The sequence below is a fragment of the Antedon mediterranea genome, chromosome 10 (assembly GCF_964355755.1).
Source record: "Antedon mediterranea chromosome 10, ecAntMedi1.1, whole genome shotgun sequence".
Classification (NCBI taxonomy): domain Eukaryota; kingdom Metazoa; phylum Echinodermata; class Crinoidea; order Comatulida; family Antedonidae; genus Antedon; species Antedon mediterranea.
The window spans coordinates 3,431,361-3,453,542 of record NC_092679.1 but is presented as its reverse complement, the minus strand read 5'-3'; the positions used below and the strand labels follow the sequence as shown (position 1 = coordinate 3,453,542).

Here is a 22,182-nt window from a genome sequence, read left to right as displayed (position 1 = left end):
CATTACCGATAATTCAATATTGAATACAAAATTATGAATAATAAACTATAAGGCCATGTAAATGTATCAGAAAAAAAGTTTTTTAAAAGGTTGGCGGAAGTTGACTCCGCTTTTGTAGATCGTGAAACCCGTCTGTAAATTGCTTTGAACCAAAATGGCCGCCGGTGTAGTAGTGTAAACTGATATAAAGAAAGAAATGTTTTGGTAAAAAATAAACTTACAGTGGTTCGATTAACATCAAAAACTGCGCATTGGACGCAGCAGTTATGGCGGATACTAGGCGGAGGGTAAAATTGTATGTTTTAAATGATGAAAGACAGTGGGATGATCGTGGTACAGGCCATGTTTCTTCTTCTTACGTGGAGAGGCTCAATGGAATGTCCCTGCTCGTCCGGGCAGAGTCAGATGGTGAGACCTTTTAAATTTACCGAGAAAGTGGTAGCCTAGGACGCCTAGACTATACAACTGCTTTTATGATATTGATACAGTATGGTTAATGATTAATCAAAGTAGATTATGACATGTATTTAATAACTGATTTTTATATGTTACAGATTGTGTTAATTAGTTTAAAATTTAAGATAAATTCTAATCTGCTGGGCCCAAAAAAATCGTTCTCGAAATATTTATTATATTATACATTCGCAAACAGCTAGGCCTAGCCTATACTATTACTATCCTATAGGCTAGGCTCTAGCAACTAGCATAGGAAAGCCTTACTGCTACAAATCCTAGGCTATTTTCGTTGAAAACCGCATCATTAGTCGATGTAATGATGTAGGCTAGCCTAGGCTAGGCTGTCCTATATTAAAATGCATTATAAAAAGAATGGCCTACCTAGGCCTAGCCTGAACTAAGATTGAGTTTGAATAAATTAAAAAGTCTAGTCTAGTCTAGAACTACAGACAAATGTAAAACTAAAATGTGGCTAGCCTAAATAATGTTTTTTCTCACAGGATCAATTTTATTGGAATCAAAAATAGAACCAGACACAGCATATCAAAAACAACAGGTAAGATTTTCTTCTGCTGTAAACAAATAAAAAGTGGGTAAATAAATCTCGATCTAATCTAAGCCTAGGCCCAAAAAAAATTACTCACAAAATATGCAACAATGTGTACGGTAAGTGTGTTTAAAAAAATGGATATACACTAAGAAAAGTGGCTGGTCTAGTTCTCAATTAAGATGCAAAATAAGTGGCATATCAATATGTAAATAACCAAAAAGAAATCCCCATACAATCAATAGAGATGATTTAAAGATTGAAAGTATTTAAAATATCTACTGTTACAGTATTACCCAAAACAAATTAATTTTGTAAAGACTCCCACTTAATAAATAATAGTAACCTTTGTTACTACAAAGAAAAGAGTGTCAGTTGTTTGGCTATGTGCCATTGTCCAGTTATTGTTAAGTTTTATGACTTAAGCTCTGTCTACACTATCAAACTAATTTGACAAAAAAGTGATGTGCCCAAACATGGTAGTAGTATGCTTAAATATGGTAGTGATATGTCATCATGTCCATATATGGGCACATAACATTTTGTTGTCACATAAACTTTGATAGTGTAGACAGAGCACTGAACAGATACAAATTATAGAGTGGCTGGTGGTAGTCACAATTTTAACAATATTGTATAAAAAAAAATTACCTTCTTGTACAGTAGTTGGAATTAGTAATAAATTGCATTTAAAACAATATTATTGTAGGCCTATATATACAAATACGTTTATTCATCAAATCATAATAAAAATAATAAAATGTACAATGTTAAAAAAAATAAAATTATGATATGGAATTTCAGGAAACAAGAAGGTTGGTATAATAGAGACCTTAAAGTATATTACTTTAAAAAAAATTAAAATTGGTTTTTACAGAAAAAAAGATAATTTAAGATTCAACCTTCAAACCAATTCTTATCCATTTCTGGAAATTCCATTGCTTACATTAAAAATTACAGAACAACAATTGAAATTACATTACAATAAAACATATTTGATATATATATATATATATATTTACCGTACTGACGCGGGTATAAGCCCACCCCCCTCGAACATGAAATCACGTCAAGTTTGTGGGGTGGGCTTATACCCGAGGATCCAAAAATGCAGATCGTCAAAAACAGCACATGTACACTGTGTATTCCACCATGCGAGCGAGCGCCCTCACGTGTACGACGTTGCCTCTAAATACACGAGGTGTAGAGTGTCGGAAAATTAAACTTATAGTTCGTGTAATTTATCGTAGAATATCTTATTTTAAACATCAATTGAACAAGAATTTATCAAGCAGAAAAGCAAGTATACAATATTCGTTAAATAGAAATGTACCAAAGAAATTTAATAAGCTTGTTAATGGCGGCCGATACCAAATAGTGGTTTTCCGTTTTGGCGACTTGTAGCGTCGTGTGTGAAGCGATCTTTGACCGCGATGGAGTGTAAACAAAACAGGACCGCTAGGCCTCATATGGCCTAGCGTATATTAGCCTAGCTTGGTTATGATCAAAGGTAGGTGTATTCGGTGTATGGACGTCGCCAAATACAAAATAATGTATTACGACACACACTGTAGATCTTCGAATTAATGGGTGGGCTTATACCCGAGTGCCTCATTTTTCATGAAAATTAGTCAAAAGTCGGGGGTGGGCTTATACCCGAGTATGGGCTTATACCCGCGTCAGTACGGTAATTTGAAACGATAAAGATGAGGAAATCTGTGAGAATGAGAAAAAGTCGCCCCAACCGAGACTCGAACTCGGACCGCCTGCTTGATATGCAGATGTCCTAACCATTAGACCAGCGGTCCGAGTTTGAGTCTCGGTTGGGGCGACTTTTTCTCATTCTCACAGATTTCCTCATCTTTATCGTTTCAAATTAATTAATTAAATTTCAGTATATCACCGGGCGGTTTAGAATTAATGTTCTTTGCCTCTTGTGTTTATATATATATATATATATATATATATATATATTAACACATTAGGCAATGAACATTAATTCGAAACCGCCCGGTGATATACTGAAATTTAATTAATTAATTTGAAACGATAAAGATGAGGAAATCTGTGAGAATGAGAAAAAGTCGCCCCAACCGAGACTCGAACTCGGACCGCCTGCTTGATATGCAGATGTCCTAACCATTAGACCACTGGGGCTTTCATGGTATTGTTCGAACTCGATTGGATAACGACTCTTTAACATTCTTGGCGTAGTACGGCGGAACAGCACTAGTCCTCAGTTGTACGCACGCGCAACAGAGATCAAATTGATACGCCCTCATAAAACAATAAAATGCAGAACTATTTACAGTATTTTTCATCAATTTTTATTGAAAAGTTTAATCGCTTGTGGAAGGAAGGAGAGAAGATATCGTTCAGTGCGGGAGGCCGGCAGACGGATTCCCCGGCAGACGATATCTACCACTTGTCACATACAGGTGACAATTATTATATAAGATAAACTATTAATACTATAATAATAACATTAATATTGTAATTGCAGGAAACTTTAATTGTGTGGTCTGAGAATGAAACTTGTGATCTTGCACTTAGTTTCCAAGAAAAAGCTGGTTGTGATGAAATATGGCAGAAAATATGTGAGGTATGGTAGTATAAACATAGGTCCGAATTAAAGATATTTATCTTAATAGAGGTATCCCCTGGATAGGGTTTGACTGTAGTGTTAAAACTTATACTTCCAACGTTCGTTTCACAGAATGTGACCCCTGAATGTGACCCCTGAATACGGGTGTCCCAAAGCACTGTATGTAAATTTCTCTTGCTTCCAATCTGATGCTGTTAAATGGGCCTGGTGGTACAAAACTTAACATTGTACAAAGGGGTGTTACTAAATTTAGTCATATATGTCTTTACAGGTACAAGGAAAAGATCCTTCAGTTGATATCACCCAGGACATAGTGGAAGAGTCTGAAGATGAACGATTTGATGAGATGCCCGATGCCGCGCCCCCTATTGAACTACCTACATGTGAACTCAGCAGACTAGAAGAGATCTCCGAGCTTTTCTCGAGCGTGCTTCCGTCACCGATAAAACGTGAAAAGCTGGCGCAAGCCATCGAGAGCGGAAACTATGTAAAAAGACTCCTGGAATTATTCCACATCTGCGAAGATCTGGAAAATTTGGAGGGCTTACATCATTTGTATGAGATATTTAAAGACATATTCTTATTGAATAAAAACTCGTTGCTTGAGATGATGTTCTCGGAAGACTCCATCAACGCGATGCTTGGGGTGCTGGAATACGACCCCTCGCTCGCAGCGCCTTACAGACATCGTGAATACTTGAGTTCTAAGTCTCGTTTCAAAGAGGTTATTCCGATTACGAATCGAGAACTGTTGAACAAAATCCACCAGACGTATCGTGTTCAGTACATACAAGACACAATTCTGCCCACTCCATCCGTCTTTGAAGAGAACATGCTGTCTTCTCTTACTTCATTTATATTTTTTAACAAGATAGAGATAGTTACCATGATTCAGGTAAACTTTAAAGATATTTTGTCCCCCATTTTAATGTCACATAATCGTTACTGTATTCAATTTTACCAAGAATTGGATAAAAACAAAATGTATTTACATGAAAAAACTGTAATTTAATAATATATTGTTGTCCCCCTAAAAAAATATTTTTTAATATGCCATTTTAATATCATATAATAGTTATTCACTTTGACTAAAAAATATTTACCTGAAAAAACTATAATTAAAAGTAAAACAAAGTTAAATTGGCTGCCAGCCAATGGGTTGTGGTTGAATTTAACAGTTTATTTTGTAATTTTATTAGTGAAAACATAATTTTTTCGGTTTTTTTAATGGAAGTGATTAACTTTAACATTACAAGTACAAAATTAGTCTGGGCTCCAGACGGAGTTTTTTCTTAATATTAGTAAAAATAAAAATATTTTTGCACATATGGCGTTTCATACGTGTATTACTTGAGTTTGGATACTCCGTCTGGGGAAACACGCATAAGTCACGTGGTTTGACACCAAGAATTCTTGGTGCATAAATTATCCAGTTGACTAGTTTCAGCCGCATGCCATTGGCTACTCACTCGCAGGCAGTTTTAATATTCATATTTCAGAATTTCAAAGACTCAACATCTAAGATGATACGCATGCGCTATGTTACGTTTAGAAAATGTGTACTTGGGTACATTAATGAAAGTTTCTGAAGGCTATAAATGATTTTATATGCCTAGTAGTCTGGTAAACATTTGATGGGATATTTCCCAAGAACATGAAAACTCGTCTTGATATGATAGGCATAGCTTCTCCGCCAAATCAAACATTGAATGGATCATAATATTATGCGGAGATAATTTGATTTTATAATTCCCACCCAAACCCTGTCCTGTTCTGTGTTTGTGGTGGTGTAGCCCTATTGTGTGCCGGTCGGTGGTGGTATGTACCTTATTTATTGGCAGGTCATACGTACGAGTTGAGTAGCCCTACGAAGGAGGCCTAGGCCAGGATTGAACAATTAATAAACAAAACAACTTGGCAACACGATTTTATATTTCATCAACAGTTGTTCAGTCTCGATCGTACATTCAGCACTGTACGTACTCGATCTTTTTCATTTTGAAACAAAATGATCATTGGTTGATTCGAAATCCATATTTACATACCGCCCGCCCCATATAGCCAAATACGGTATGATAACCTACGTCATTCTTATCGGATGTTTGCGGTCTGCAAATCGATTTCTATACGTGTTTCACAAGTCTGTATTTTCAGACAAAAATCGCGGTCGAAATAAAAACAAATAAATAAAAAAAAAAGACAATAAATACAGACTTGGGGCAAGTCTAGTACAAAATGGACTATTCAACTTTTTTTTATTAATTTTTTTATTAATCTCCATTATTAATGTTTTTAAAGGGACAATCATTTCAGTAAAACAGAATGAGTTATTATGAATTATTACTTGGGGGTTGAGTTGTAATTTTTCATTTTACCTGACATTATGACAGGACCTATTGGATTGGCACCCAAGCATCATAACCACCACTATCACTGTATTATTTTGTAAAACTGCATTATGATATTTGCATGTTGACATTATGCTTTAGGACGATGAGAAGTTCCTACCACAGCTGTTTGCTCAATTAGTGGACGACAACACGGACGATGAGAAACGGCTGGATCTTGTCCTATTCTTGAAAGAATTCTGTTTGTTTGCTCAAACCTGTCAAAATAGGGATGCCTTTTTTAAGGTAAATAAAATATTAGGGAATATTGGCTTTAAGCTCTGTCTACACTATCAAACTGTACGTGACAAAAATGTGATGTACCCATATATGGACATCATGATGATGTCATATCACTACCATATTTGAGCAGATCACACTTTTTTTGTACAGTACATGTAGTGTTGACAGAGCTTGAGAGTGGGTGGAAACAGTACTTTTAGGTTTCTTGAGAGATTGCTGTTAAGATTAGGCTGGGTGGAAGGCATTAGTTCTGTGTACACTACAGTATACAATATCAAGTTTGACAAAAAAGGTAGTGATATGCCCAAATATGGTAGTGATATGACATCATCATGTTCATATATGGCTTTAGAAAAGCTATAGATTGTGCTGGAAGACTTAAGGTCTGTATCTCTTTCAACCTCTACCCAGCAAAATTGCATCAATCTATTCTTACTGAGACATTGATACCTATAAGTAAATAAAGTATTAAATGCCAGTATGTTTCTGCTAAATATCTTATAGAAGAAGTTTTAAGCTTTTGATTAGATAATAAATGTGGAAATATTATTGAATTATTTTTGTTTATTGTGTGTATTTTTATCTATTATTTATTAGATGCTATCAGCCCTAGGTGTTCTGCCGTCACTTGGATATATTTTGGTAAGAGATCTCTTTACCTTCTGCCTATACTGTATGCTTGTTGAACTCTGATTATTACATGATCTACATACTAAATATTTATTTATTAAAGATAAAAACAAACAAACAAATTAGAAGGGGGTTACTATTAGAGTAGTGGGTTACTATTACTAATCTTAAATTAGGCACCTTAAAATAGTAACCCACTCCCAACTTCCGGTCAGCAACTCATAGCAAAATAATAAAACAGTATGAATAAACAAATTTGGTTGAACTCTAACTTTATTTTATAAACTCAAAAAACACTTAAAGCCCCCTTCCCTACGTTTTTTAGATCTAATTTATGATCACAAACTATATTTATATTGCGATAACCTTTTTCATCTTTAAACGGTTAAAAATGTGAAAAATAAGTCGATTCTAATAATTATAGCGGCCCGCTATAAATCCCAAAATGCATTGCGCGCGGATTGATATTTTTGTTTTTCACCTGTAATTTGCCCACTTTTCGATCGATCGTGTGAGGCCAAAACAAATGGAAGACTCCTAACTTTTCAGCGAAAATACCGGGTTTTCCCCAATTTGTATCAACGGAGTCTGGCAAAAATAGAAAGACAATTAATTTAGCAACTATACAACGTCAGGCTAGGTATATAGCTAGCGTATGATGTTCGTACGTTACCGATGTTTACCAGCTAGTCCTACAAAACTAAGCCTAGCTAGGCTAGGCCCAAGACCGTCCACGAGAGGTCGATCGCCGCGAGCTACTTAGGTAGTGCATTGTTTCTCACTTTTTATCATAATTTATCATAAACGTACATTTAAGACAAGGAATGACATGGTTTAATGTTTTTAAAGTGATATATATGTATTATTTTCCAAAAAACGTCCAAAATTGCAGGGAAGGGGTCTTTAATCCTCCCCTACTCCAGTGATCAACATGCATTATCTCCTTATTTTCAAAATATGACTGCATCATAAGTTATTGTGACTCTAATAGTAACCCCATGGGTTACTATTAAGATAAGATAAATCTTTATTGTCATGAACACAACAAGGCGAACATGAAATTTGTTAGAGTAGTGGGTTATTATTATTATAGATTAAATTATAAGGTGGGTTACTATTAGAAAGGTGGTTACTATTAGAGTGTGGGTTACTATTAGAAGATTTACGGTACGGTAATAAATTTCCTAGACATTTAATTAAGCCTTTTTTCAAATTAAACTTTTTAATGTCCTTTATACTTACAGCAAAATATGGAAGAACCAGTAATACGGCAATCGGCGACGGACATTCTAGCCTATATTGTAGAGTTTAACCCAACCCTTGTACGCGAGTTTATATTGGACCAACGAAAACAACAGACTGAGGACGTGAGTTAGACCTTCCTTAAAACTCTGTCTACACTATCAAACTTTATTTGATGTAATGTGCCCTTATGTGGACATGATGATGTCATATCACCACCATATTTGGGTATATCACTACCATATTTGGGCACATTACACTTTTTTTGTCAAAATAGTTTGATAGTGTAGACAAAGCTTAAAACTCTTTATCTTTTTAGACCTATGCACTTTTTTTTGCCACAAAACTTTAAATATTTAAACAAATTTGAAAAGGCCATAAATTAAAATTCTAAAATCATTTATTTAATAATAATTTAGTTATTTTGTAATGTATATATACTTTTTTTTGGTTGCTTTTTAAAATGTTTCCGTTATTTAATTTGCAGGATATGTTGCTAATGAATGTTTTAATTGAACAAATGATTTGTGATACCGATGAAGGTAACATATTCTCTCTTTTTAATAGTTTTTGTATAAAGCTCTATCTACACTATCAAACTTTATGTGACAAAAAATTTGGACACGATTATGTCATCACTACCATATTTGGGCACATCACACTCGTTTTATAGTGTAAACAGTTTGTAATCTATTTATTTTGTGGTCCTTCATTAGTACACAAGCCCTTTAACCTTATTTTCATTTTACTTTTAAAAATCAGTAAATTATTTTTACTTGTTTTCAGTAATTTATAACAATTTTGATTTATTTACAGATTTGGGAGGTGCTATTCAACTTATGAACTTAGTGAGAATATTATTAGATCCTGAAAACATGATGGGATCTCTCTCAGTAAGTGAAAAAAATCACAGTAGATTTCACTTAAGCCCCTTTCTCACAGAGCTGAGTGCCAGGAATATTGCGGGAATATACCATTACCATGCCGGTATGGTTTTCTGTGAGAACGGGTCGTCTTGGCATCATGCCGGCACCATGCCGGCATCGACATGACCTGCTTTAGACCTAGTAATATTCTAGGGATATTCCCCGCAATGCCAGACGGGCATTCTGTGAGAACGTAACGCCGGTATATTCCGGGGTTCCCTGTCGAGGCTTCAGACACCTTGCGCGGTCAAGTGTATCACTTTGGCGCCGATTCAATTCAATTAACAATAATAATGTCGAACTGGAGGGATAATGAGATAAAGGCCGGTGCACACCAAACGCGAAGCCGCGAATTTCGCGTTAAAAAGTGACGCACGCGGCAGGCGACGGACGCTTCCAGTGTGAACATACAAGCGAACAGTGTACGATAGTCGAATTTCAACTTCAACGCGTTGAAAACGACAGCAGCGAAGGCTTCGCACGCGAATTTTCAAAAGTTGAACCTTGGTCAACTTTTTGAGGCGTCGCGAGCGCGGTTTGCGTTCGTCAACCAATCAGAAGTCAGGAATATCTCTCATTTCATCGACGACGACACCGACGGCAAAAAAATGGTGGCTGACGAGCGAGGTCTTTATGGAAATACTTACCCTTCTTGTCTTTACGATAAGGGAAGTAAGTCATACACAGACAGAAACATAAGGATTAATGCATGAAGACAATAATTTCAGACAAACATCTGTGTAGAAGAATGCCAGAAAAACTAGGCCTAAAACGCGTCAGAGATCAATTTGTAAAGTGAGTTGACAAGCCTATTTCTAGCCTAGGCCTACCTAGGCTAGGTTTAGGCAATAGGGCCTAGCTAGGCCTACCTAGCCTAGGCTACATATAACCTAGTAGGCTAGGCCATGCCAAGTAGTACTTATAGGCCTACATAATACTTACTAATCCCTACTAGTCTACTATGTGCTAGGCCAGGCCTAGCCTAGGTTAAGCGTACTACTAAATATGAGTACAGTACTACTATAGCCTACTTATTATTATTAATTAATATTTAGTTGATTTAGTGTTGTAAGGCTAGGATAGGCCTAGTAGTAGTAATATTAATACATAAATACTGTTGTTTTTTTTTTTTAGGTCAATTAGATGAACATTGATAAATGGAATCCTTCAGGCTATTACCAGCGTTACAAACTCCACCAATGACCAAGCTAGTAGTTTAAGCGGCCAGTATATTATTGCCATGGAATTAAGAGCAATTGCTCCTCAAAAACGTGGACTGGCAATTATGAGGCTGATACAGGTTTGTATAGACTTTTTTCAAATGGGTATGTCAGTTGGTGACATACATAGGCCAGAAAAAATGATTTGAGCAATATGCCTTACTATAGCAATTTATTAATACTTGTTTCATTTTTTTTTTTATAGAAAATGGAAGAGATTAAGGAGAAGTTGGACTGTAACTAGTATTTATTAAGTGGTTATAGAAGGAAAGCTGAACTGAATGTCTTTTTTTAGCAATAGAGAACACATGGAAATATAATATGTATGTTTTGTTATACTCCAATACTAAAAAAATAGTCAAATTGGCTGCCAGCTAATGGAATTTTTTTCATTTTATAAGTGAAAACATAAGTTTTTTGGGTTTTTTTTTCTATGTAAGTGATTAACTTTGTTAAAACTACAAAATGGCCTATTCAAATTTGATTTTAATCATCTTCATTTTTCATGATTCTATGGGACAATACATTTTTAAGTTTAGTGACATTTTTTGGACAAGATATATTGTCTTCCTGAAAATATAATTTAAAACATTTTCGTTGTGTGTAATACAGTATAACACTTTAGGGTTAGTTATTCACTTTTAACAATAATAATATTTCTTCAATTTTCATTTTTTTTGGGATGATACATTTTAAATTTATTATTTTGATATTATTTTGCGAAAGTATTCAGGAGTAGTAAAAAAGAAAATCTGGTTGATATTTAATTATACCTTTAAAAACAATGATTCACTATTTCAATAAGTGTATTTATGTGAAAAAGTCATAAGATAATATACAGTGTAATGATTAATTATTTAATGATACCTTTAAAAACAATGATTCACTATTTACATAAGTGTATTTATGTGAAAAAGTCATAAGATAATATACAGTGTAATGATTAATTATTTAATGATACCTTTAAAAACAATGATTCACTATTTACATAAGTGTATTTATGTGAAAAAAAAGTCATAAGATAATATACAGTGTAATTATGAGTTTGGGATATTTATTACATTTAATCAAATGAGAAAAAAACTGTATGTTTTGTCATGAATAATATAATATTTAATAATAATTAGAAAATGAATGTGAAAACTTTACATTAATATATAGGCCTATAGTTTATATTTGAAAGTGACAAACCCATGAAGATTCCCAGTTCGTGTTTATATGAAATGTTTTATATGGTTATAATAACCTCTGTTGAAAGATATTTGTAACACCTCTAATAAATACAGTCAGCAGATCACATGTACGTGTAATCAACATGCAATAAATGCTTTAATTCTTGTAACTGTATTGATATTGGATACATCTTCTTCTGTCCTTGTGATATATACATACAATCATGCACATTTCAAGCTTTGGAAAAGGATAACATTTTCCCACCAAAACCAAACACTGTGATTGGTGTAACCAGGGAAGAGTTAAATTACATTTTAATTTAACTCTTCTCTGGTTAAACTTACGTAGGAAATACTTCAGAGTCATCTTCTCTGATTATTTTAAATGTAGCATTGTATTGGCCAACCCACTATCTCCTAGGCCTAGCAATCGCGACGAATCAGCAGATCGTGACGCGTTTAGTGGGAACCGACAAGAAAAACTAATAGACGCATGACAATTCAACTTTCAAAGCGATCCGTCGAATGACGCGTGACGCATGACGCTTCGCGGCTTCGCGTTCGGTGTGCACAAGCCTTAAGAGAGCTGCTTAAAATAAGGGGACAAGAAGAAATTTGTAGCATAATCTATAGCAGGCCTAGGCCATACATATAGCTCTTTGTTGGTGCCTAACTAGCCTGACCCTTCGTCGCCTTGTAAATTGTACAGCCTTCTAAGGTGTTTTACAGATTGCCGATTGACGGCTAATTAATTGCTGTACCTGTATAATATATGCACAATATACTGTACATAGCATGTATTGCATAAATATGCTATAAAGGAAGATAATAATCTGTAACCTAACATTCGCCGCCATATATCCCTAGACAAAAATAATAACAATAAAGGAGGCCCTCAATAATTATTTTGTCAGAGACTTTTTATTGGCCGAATATGCCCAACTCCTTTCTCACAGAAAGCCGGTATATACCGGTTATATTTCCGGCACGATAGTCCAATGAGAATGGGTATATGCCGGTAACGATACCGGCACGACGCCAGCACTGTACCGGTATATTGCAGACATATCTGTGAGAAAGGGACTTTAAAGATATATTGTCCCCCAAAAACATGAAAAATGAAGATTAATTAAATCAGACTTTGAATATGTTATTTTGTAGTTTTAATAAAGTTAATCACTTCCATAGAAAACAAAAACAAATCCATTGGCTGGCAGCAAATTTAGCAATTTTTTGGCCTTTTTTCAGGTAAATAAATTTAGCTTAGATCTAAATTTTGGTCAAAGTGATAACCATTATGTGACATTAAAATGGCATATGCAACAAAAAAAATTATTTTATTATTTTCCAAGGGGACAATACATCTTTAAGTCTTTAAAGTGTTTAAATCCTTGATTCTGTTCAGTAGTAGCCAGGCTAGATCTTTGGTTAGCGAAGTTTAAATTAAAAACACACGATTAAATGAACGTGAAGCAACCATTTGTAGTCTAGATAAAAACGGAACGGAGTATACTGGACTTATACACATTCGCAGAATAATATTTTTTATAAAGTACCGTATCCTTTCATATCCACTGTCCCCTTTGGCTTATAGACCGTTTTGGCATTGTGTGCATAATTGGCACTGTTGACTATTTATTGATAAACATTATTTCTTTGTTTTTTCTATTCATAGTTGAAGACTGAAAAGACAGAGTTTTTGAATTTCTTCTATAAGCATTCAATACATGTTTTAACGGCGCCTCTGTTGGCAAATACTGCAACGTTAAATCCCAGTAAAGGTAAGAAATGGCATGGTGATTTTAATTGATTGCAGTACTAAACGTTACTGTTAACAAACATGACTAATTCATGGACGATTTTCATGCTTTGGAAGTCATGTAGCAGAGATGACCAACAGTCATGACCAGTCGAGCGTAAAAAACAAAATAATGTTTTTAGAGGATTTCAAATGTTAATTAAAAAATCGTATTCTAGAACGGAAGGTTGTGTAAAAAAAAAAAAATTTTGTAAAATATTCTTAAAAGATTGGCCTACATAAATAACTGTATAATTGAAAAAAAACATTGTTTTCATTGTAAAAAATCCACAAATAAAAACACCTATCCTGTGTGAACTTAAAAGAATCTTTCGGAAAGTGTTCTGGTCTATTTCGCCAGTTCAATCACTTTGTTATGTAATCCAGAAATAGTCTTAATGTTTCCAAAGGGACAATTGCCTAACTCATCATGTTAAAGATGTATTGTCCCCCTGAATAATAATTTAAACAAAAATTGTTTTTGAATATGCCATTTTAATGTCGCATAATAGTTATCCACTTTTATAAGTGAAAACACAATTTTTAAAATTTTTTTTCTACGAAGTGTTTAACTTTATTAAAACTACAAAATAACCTATTTAAAGTCTCATTTAATTAATCTTAATTTGTTCATGTTTTTGGGGGACAATACATCTTTAATGTATGCACAAATTGATTTTTTAATTATAAATGTTTGCCTGCAGATGATTATCAGACGGCGCATCTTCTCAGTATTATCATGGATTTGTTGACGTTTTGTGTTGAGCATCACACGTACCACGCAAAGAATCACATCATTGGTAAAGATCTACTACGAAGAATACTCGCTCTTCTTAAGTCTCAACATGCATTCCTTAATTTGTGTAAGTACATATGAATTGATGGTGACGGATCCAGGATTTTGAAAAAGGTGGGATGGGGGAGGGTCAGGTCCTAAAAAGGGTGAAATGAAAGGCTGAGCTTAAATTGATGTCCTAATAAGATTTCTCTTTATTAATCTTATAAACAAAACAAAAACTTTATATTTATATATTTTTGTTTTTGTTCTATAAGGTCTTAGATTAAGATTTTTTTTTCTCTCTTTTGCTATGAATATATTATGTCACTATGGTATTCCGAAATAAAAAGATGAATGAATGAAAAACAAACAAGGAGTAAAACATATTTTTAAAGAGTACCCATCCAGGGATGTCACCAGCTTTTTGGTTAACCCTTGGGTATTTCCCCCCCCCCCCCGGGGGTTTGTCGTTATTTCAGCGAAACATAAAGAATTATGAAAAAAAATAACAACAAATTGCGTCAGGTCTAGGCCTAACCTTGTACCACCGGGGAGTCGCTGTTATTATTCGCGAAAACAAAAAAACGCTCACGAAATGAATAGCAATAGATCGCGTCAGGCTTAGGCCTAGCCTTGACTTAGATAGATGCCCCAAAACCCAAAATCTGAATTCCACAAAAACGAGCGCTTCTTTATTTAGGCCTAATCCCTAATCAAATAATGTAGATAAATTATTAGCCTAGACCTTACTACTTGTTGCTCGATATAATGTTCGTGTTCTTTTGCGCGAGAGTTTTTTAGCGTATTCGCGAATGCCGGATTTTTTATTTCACAACTGTGCGGCAAGCATGTAGTGCATGGCCGGCAAGAACAGAGACACGTGTTTATGGGTTAACTGAAGTTCAGCAACCTGAAGTTATCCCAGGGACGTGTAATTATTTTACCATGCTCGGCGATCATAAACGAACGAACTTGCCCGGTCTAACTGAACCATGCGCATGTTTTTTTATTTTTTTTAATAGTTCGTAGAGTACAAAAATGTAAAACTAGTAACATAATATAATTAAAGCAGGGTGACAAAACATTCAGCAATTAAAAATGATTTTGTTTGGGTCTATGTAGTTGTACATTTTTAATTACTGCGTACTTGTTTGTATTTTTAATCTGTGCAAAATAAAACGCTTGAATGGTCGCTATGTGAACTTTAAACTTGTACACTGTGCTGTGTAGCACGTTGTTCGCCATGACTCACAAGCTGTAACAATGAACGCAATGAATACCAGGGCAGGGTAGGCCTGGTATTGTGTTACAAATAAAGTAACGTACGTAACCACGGAAACATTTGCTGTAGTCTTTTGTCTTATCTATATGAGGCTAGCTTGTCTGTTATTAACGATGTGCTAGGTAAAATGTTTTAGTACGAATTTTAGTTAGGCCTAGGCCTAATATAAATATCGTAATGATTAATAAATAATAGTGGTGGTCGGCAGCCTGTAAATCCTGGTCGGAAATGTTGAGTGCTGGTCGGGGCCGACCAGCGCCGACCAGCGTGGTGACATCCCTGCCCATCTTATCTATCTTTTGCATTACAATTTGCATTTGCCGGCTGGGACCCCATTGACTCCTCCCCCGATTGAAACATTGTTCGTACTGACATACTATAATGCACTGTACTCAATAAATTTGTGCTCCAGACCTAGATAGACATTAGAGTTGCACACATATATATATTATAATTTTAATAAATAATAAATTGGTTGGGGTGAGGGCGATTTTTTACTGTACAATTTACATACTGAAAAATTCAGAAATCATGGTTTTTCTTAACGCATTTAATACCTATATATTAGGGTATCCTACAGCAGTATAACAGCTTGTATCACCTTAAAATTTGGTTCCAACGAAAAGCAATGATGATCCATCCCCTCATTGCGTTGCGTCCAAGCTTAATTAATAACAATTGTAATGTTCATGTTTTATCGCCCACCCTTTTAGGTGCTGTCCGTTGCATGCGTCGTATCATCACCCTTAAAGATGACTTTTATTATCGTTACATTGTGAAAGGCAAACTTTTCGAGCCTCTAGTCACTGCATTCCTGTCAAACGGCAGCAAGTATAACCTTTTGAACTCCGCAATCCTTGACCTTTTTGAATTTATCAGAACGGTAAGTTAGTTTAGCAGTTTTTGTATTTAAATTTTAAATTGGCAACTCGATAGCCACATGACTCATTTCTACACCTAATATCTAAATTTAATTTTATTTAAATTGATGTGTAAAATAGTTTGCTAAATGCTAAAACAGTAATGAAGCCGTAAAAAAAAATTAGCGTTTTCTTGTGCTTGCTCATGGATTGCAAAACAAGAGAATCGTTCATGCATAACTTATTACTCATTCATGCATTGCATATTACTTATTCATGCATAGCATTTTCTTGGTATATTTCTTTGTCACAGGAGGACATTAAACTTTTAATTGTTCATATAATGGAGGAACATGGCAGTGCCTTTAAAAAAGTAAACTATGTGAAAACATTTCAGGGACTTCATACAAAATATGAGCAACTAAAGGATAGGGAAACAAACAAACCAGATATCGACGGGTAAGATATTCAATAAAAGACAGAACGAAATCTTAATTTGATTTTGATTTATATAGCGCCATTCTGATCGTTGTACGATCATTGCTCATGGCGCTTTGGACGTAGATGTCACACTTTTCAACTACAAATTTGATTTGATTTATTAGCGCCATTCCAACGATCATTGCTCATGCCGCTGTGGACTTTTTAACTACAGATTTCGATTTATAGTAGCTCTAAAAAAGTGTAATATTGTAAATGGAAAGGAAGGCAGGGGGACACTACCTTTGAGTAAAAGTAGTAGGTTGACCTTAATCAGTTGCATATACATTTGGCCAAATTCACTTGCAATTTAACAAGTTTATTACCCTTTTCACATTTCTCTTTCCAAATTCCAGTTTGCGACAACCAAGCTCGTTTCAAAACAGTCGGTATCGTCGCGATGCAAGGGCATTGGACGAAGAAGAGGAGATGTGGTTTGACCAAGAGGATGAGCCTGAAGCACCTCCAGTCGCAGAACCAGCTGTAATATTTACTGATGGCGTTGTAATGCCATTAGAAAAAGGTTTGATACAATTTATTGAATTGGATTCTTGGTATAAGCTAATGTATTTAATTAATATATAATTTATTGTTTAAAGGTTTGCCTGGTGAAATCAATATGTTGTTTGGACTTTGTGCATTCTCACTCCCGAGGACAATCAAAGTATATTGATCGAAAAGTCAAGAAACTCGAGACCACCATTCTATCAATTGTTCTATTATAGATTAAAAGTAACTTTTATCATATATTATATAATTGCCTGGTTTATCTTAACTTCTATAATTTAAAATTTTTTTATTTTCTTTATTTTATGTACTTTCACTATTATATATTCATATTTTAGTCTACTCTGTAGCAATGTTAGTATACTTAGGCATACGGGAGTCACGACTTAAAGTTCAGTGAACTTACTGTGACTTCCATCCACCCACATTTAATATATGTTATGTAAATGTAAATGATATATATATATATATATAAGTGAGTGGAAAAAATAAATAAACGAAACAAACGAAACGAAACTTTTTTTTATAGATTTGTTAGAGAAATTATTAAAAACTCATCTTTTTGGCCAGGCTTATACATAGTCATAATTCTTTCCAATTTAAATTTGAATATTTATTGTGTATTTAATCTAAGGTGATGGCATACTATAAGGTCATTCAAAAGCGCTTTGAACACCTTTGGTGGCGAAGCGAGCTCTAGAAATCTGTATTGTATATATTTTTGTTCTCTAGAAGAAGAGCCAATATTAGAAGAACCAAAGGAAATGGATAAGGAGAATTTTGACAATAGCAACACAACGAATGGCCGACCTGTCAGTCCTGCCAAGTGTGTCCAGGTAGAATCTGAGGCTACAACGCTCTCTCCAGTACTGACGAGTAAAACGATTCCCACACCGACGACGACGACGACATCTGCGGAAGTGAAATCAAGTAGTTTAACAAGAAAGGTAGGTGATTTAAATAAGAAAGCAAAATAACCCAGCTGTGAGAGCCTTTAAGGAATGTAATAACATGTTGCTGAGCTCCAGAGATCAAAGGGTTTATCTGTGGCTGCAACGGGATCAGTGCCACACACATCCAACAGACACTGTGCGCCATGGAGAATATGTACATAGTACAGTTCTGTTGGTATTTGTCACAGCCAGACATAAAATCAAAGGACTGTTACGAGTTCCTATCTTGGCAAGGCGAGTTCAGTGTCCTGTTGTTAGATAGCTTTAAATAAACCTTGGGTTTCACTAGCAGGCAAATAAAAAACTGTTCAAATTACGATCTACAAGGTAATACATTATTGATCTTATGAAAGTTGTTATTCATTTTAGGGAGGACTTGTTGATTACCCCGACGAAGATTCAGACGAGGATGAAGATGATGATTTACCTGTTTCCAAGCGACCACGCCTAGCAACCTAAAACATTACAGTTATTGAACTTGTAATGACGGCTCAAAATTATTCAAAAGGTCATTTGAGGTCGTGTAAACATGAACATATGTTGTCATTCTTGTGTGAGTGTTCACCATCTATCATCAGGAAAATATGATGATCATGGACCTGTTTGTGGACCTTCCACAGTATACACTGGACTTCACAAACCGGTTGTACGCCGGTGAAGAAGATTGTTAGCTGAAGGGGGCGAAACTACACACCCTCTTAAATCATGATGAAAGCGACCGGTGTTCATTGAAGCGTAGAAGTTAGAGGCGTGCATAATACTGCAAACATTCCGAAATTCCATCTGGCATTGATTTCACAAAAACAAAAGTACCGGAAAAATGTGTCGAATCAAAATCACCAATTGGTTTTGTTCAGAAGGAATATTATTTTATCATAGAATGTATAAACAGGAAGAGTGTGTAGTGTTGCGGAGTGCAAAGCAGAAAGCTGGTCTTGCAATGTGAAATATCGGGATTTATATTATCTACACCAATGTTGAAATCGAAGGAAGCTGATATATTCATCTTTTCTTTGGTTAATAATATTCATGATCAGTTGATGAATATTCATTATTTATTGATTCCTGATTTGCATAATCTAAAATCACATTGTAAATTATTTTTTTAGTAGCCAGGTCGTCATTTAAGATATCTGTAAATGTTGATTATTTCTTGTTTAAAAAAAATTATTCAATAATTTAAGCCCAAACTTGACCAGACACAAGATTTTCTGATCAAACCAAAACACTCTTGCTATGTGACATGTGTTGTACTATATTCATTCACCTGCCATGATATTCCCGTTTCTTACATGGGCAGTGCAATTAGTGATGATATATCAATTAAACTAATTTTATCTAATCATTTCTTCAGATACTTGATGGGTTGTTAATTTATGTTGACACTGTCGACATTATTTTTGATAACCTGTATATCTTAGGAGTAGTTACTATGGCAATCCTGTTTATTCCGTTACAAATCCAACTGTACTACTTGTAAGCATTTCTTATTGGGGAAATAATTATCTAGTGTTTTTTTCAATCCAAGTGTAAAACAGCTGAGCGACGATCTTTTTTAATGTTTTTTTTTAATGATATGGCTGATACAACACACCTTTTACATTGCACGAAAAACACCAGAGTTTTTACGCACGCACTCGGGGCTTCAACACCTTCATTTTGTAGGGTGTGCACTCGGTGTGTGTAAATTCTGGCCGATACAGAATGGGTAATATTGATAAATTTTGTATAATATTCCGAATTCAATGAAATTAGAGGCTATTTTTATTTGATATACTACAACACATACAGAATGGACCACCAAGTAATGTCTAGCCTTCTGCAAATGAATTGTCAAAATTTTCATTTTACAGTAATATTATCTACTGTGTTGCTTTAAGCTCTGTCTACACTATCGAAAAAGTTTGACAAAAATAGTGTGATGTGCCCAAATATGGTAATGATATACTCAAATATGGTAGTGGTATGATATAATCATGCCCATATGGGCACATCACAGGTTTTTGACACATAGAGTTAAATTTGATAGTGTAGACAAGGCTTTACTGCAGTAATTAATTTAGTTGATGTTCAAATAGACTAAACACTGCATACTAACAAAATGAGGTACAGAGTATCAGCTACATAACTCCAATCATGATTTCTTTAATTGAATTATTGTTCTACTTGACTGTGTTGAGGTAGATGTGTATATTATTTATATATTAGTGGTTTTTTTAAAAAAATATTGTGCAAGTGTTAAGCTTTTTGTTATATATTTTGTTTTATGTGATAAACCAATGCTGCCATATAATTATAATCTGTGTTTTATGTGTACATTTTAGAAGGTAGTCTTGGGTTGTAGATTCCTTACCAATTTAGGTAGCCGATTCGCGTTACTGTACATATAACTTGTTCAGTGTCATTCAGGAAATTCTGTAATATATGACACCTGTATCATAGGCCATAAGCCTAACCTTAAAATAACACGGCGTCACATGTGACAATGAAATTTGCCTATAATATACTGAATAAATTATGCCAGATACAGTACAGAGAATCGGGTGTTTTAGGAGACTACTTGACATAACATAAAATTGTAACTACCTACAGTAAAACAAAACATCACTACTTTAATATTGATATGTAATTTTGAAACATGTTTCACTGTAACTTAACTGTACCTTTTTTACGCTCAATTATCATTGCCACACATTGAGACACACACACCCAATATGACATTTAATCCTTTTGAACAATCTAGTTTTTCACAAGTGTTTTCTTCTCATTGCAATTATATTAACTGACATTTATAGTAAATTTAAAGGTCATAGGTCATATCACATTTTTAAAACATTGATATTTATTTACTCAGAATAACTAAAACCGAGTAATATGATCTCATTGTTTTCTGGCATAATGCAAATCTAAAAAATCATATTTTTACTGGATTTTTAAAAAAAACCATGTGTGCTTGCTAGTCTGACCAAAGACTTTGATAGCATATTATCTAAACACCACATTTTGTTTGCTTTTAGGGTTAATTTGAAATTCCCGTTCTCTTGGTTCTCGCCTTATTATCTTTAAGCACACTCTTTTAAACGTACGCGACTGGATTACTTTCCAAGTGGTACTCGAAATTACTGATAAAGTTAACTCTGCCAGTTACTTTAGAAGTGATATTTTGTTCCATAAATGTACACACTTTTAACACAACAATTATGATTCTACACGCAATTAATGCTCTATCTCAAACATATTTTTTACAGGACTACCACTATTTTCACTACATTCTGTTTGCCAAAACGCCCATTTACACTAAATATTAATTATAAGAGTACTAATAACAAAATTGTATGGAATTCTAAATTTTGTAACACTGTTTAAAAGAATGAACATTACAAAAAAAATGTGCAGGGATTTTTGTCCTAGTCTGTCTGTAAATATTTAGTGGTTATGTGAAAAAAATACAAGCCACTGGAGCATACCAGGACAACTTTAAATAACTCCTGGTTTCTCTATCAAAGTGTTTTAATTTTTTAAGTTGTTTATTTTTAGATGCAATGAATGAATGGGGGTGGGGTGAGGTGGGGTGGGGGAAAGACGTTTTAATTTAAACTATTTAGTGAATATACCCATTATGTCCATTATGTATAGCAACTGCGATGAATATTTGTTGATTATGTAATTCATAGTAACTGAATGTTATTAAGAATTGTTATTAAGATTATTTAAATCAATTTTACATCCTGCGGAGACTGAAAACTGATTTTACAGGGACACATACAATTCTATGCGTAATCACTGTATCCGCGAATGCATCTAATGCTCGTAAAATCAACGACGGAACCGTAGATTGTTTTAGTCTATTTTTGAGTTGCAAGCTTGATAATAATTGCCTCATTTTATATGTAATTTCTTAGGATATTTGTATGTGTATGTGTTTTTTTGATGAATTGTTGTACAAGGTGGACAACCAACGTGAAAGCAGAGCACACACCCCAACCGATAATTTTGTAATTTAAATGTCATAGTTCAAACCATGTCAAACAAGTCAATTGAACAACCAATTAAATTTTTGAACGTGAAATTTACACTTGATTTTTGTGTTTTCGTT

General features: G+C 34.4%; 1 protein-coding gene and 1 long non-coding RNA gene across 2 annotated transcripts; both read left to right on the top strand.

Annotated features, from left to right (window-relative positions):
- Positions 1–125: 125 nt before the first annotated feature.
- LOC140061034 (serine/threonine-protein phosphatase 4 regulatory subunit 3-B-like) lies at positions 126–22,159 on the top strand. Its single transcript, XM_072107441.1, has 16 exons — positions 126–408; positions 957–1,012; positions 3,507–3,605; positions 3,880–4,503; positions 6,098–6,241; positions 6,836–6,880; positions 8,113–8,235; positions 8,598–8,652; positions 8,927–9,003; positions 13,104–13,209; positions 13,931–14,089; positions 16,000–16,169; positions 16,460–16,605; positions 16,983–17,149; positions 17,866–18,080; positions 18,456–22,159. Exons 1-16 carry the CDS (start codon positions 267–269, stop codon positions 18,543–18,545), a joined length of 2,418 nt encoding a protein of 805 aa, XP_071963542.1. The 5' UTR covers positions 126–266; the 3' UTR covers positions 18,546–22,159.
- Positions 9,375–10,985, top strand: LOC140061036 (uncharacterized). The gene is made up of 3 exons (XR_011847394.1): positions 9,375–9,831; positions 10,171–10,336; positions 10,462–10,985. It is a non-coding gene; the product is annotated as an uncharacterized lncRNA (long non-coding RNA).
- Positions 22,160–22,182: the final 23 nt, after the last annotated feature.

Bases quoted from the DNA above. Each gene is read 5' to 3' on its own strand.
- LOC140061034 (XM_072107441.1), top strand. From the start codon at position 267: ATGGCGGATACTAGGCGGAGGGTAAAATTGTATGTTTTAAATGATGAA. The intron at 1,013-3,506 runs GTAAGATTTTCT...TTGTAATTGCAG, and splicing joins CAGCATATCAAAAACAACAG to GAAACTTTAATTGTGTGGTC. The intron at 6,881-8,112 runs GTAAGAGATCTC...TTATACTTACAG, and splicing joins CGTCACTTGGATATATTTTG to CAAAATATGGAAGAACCAGT.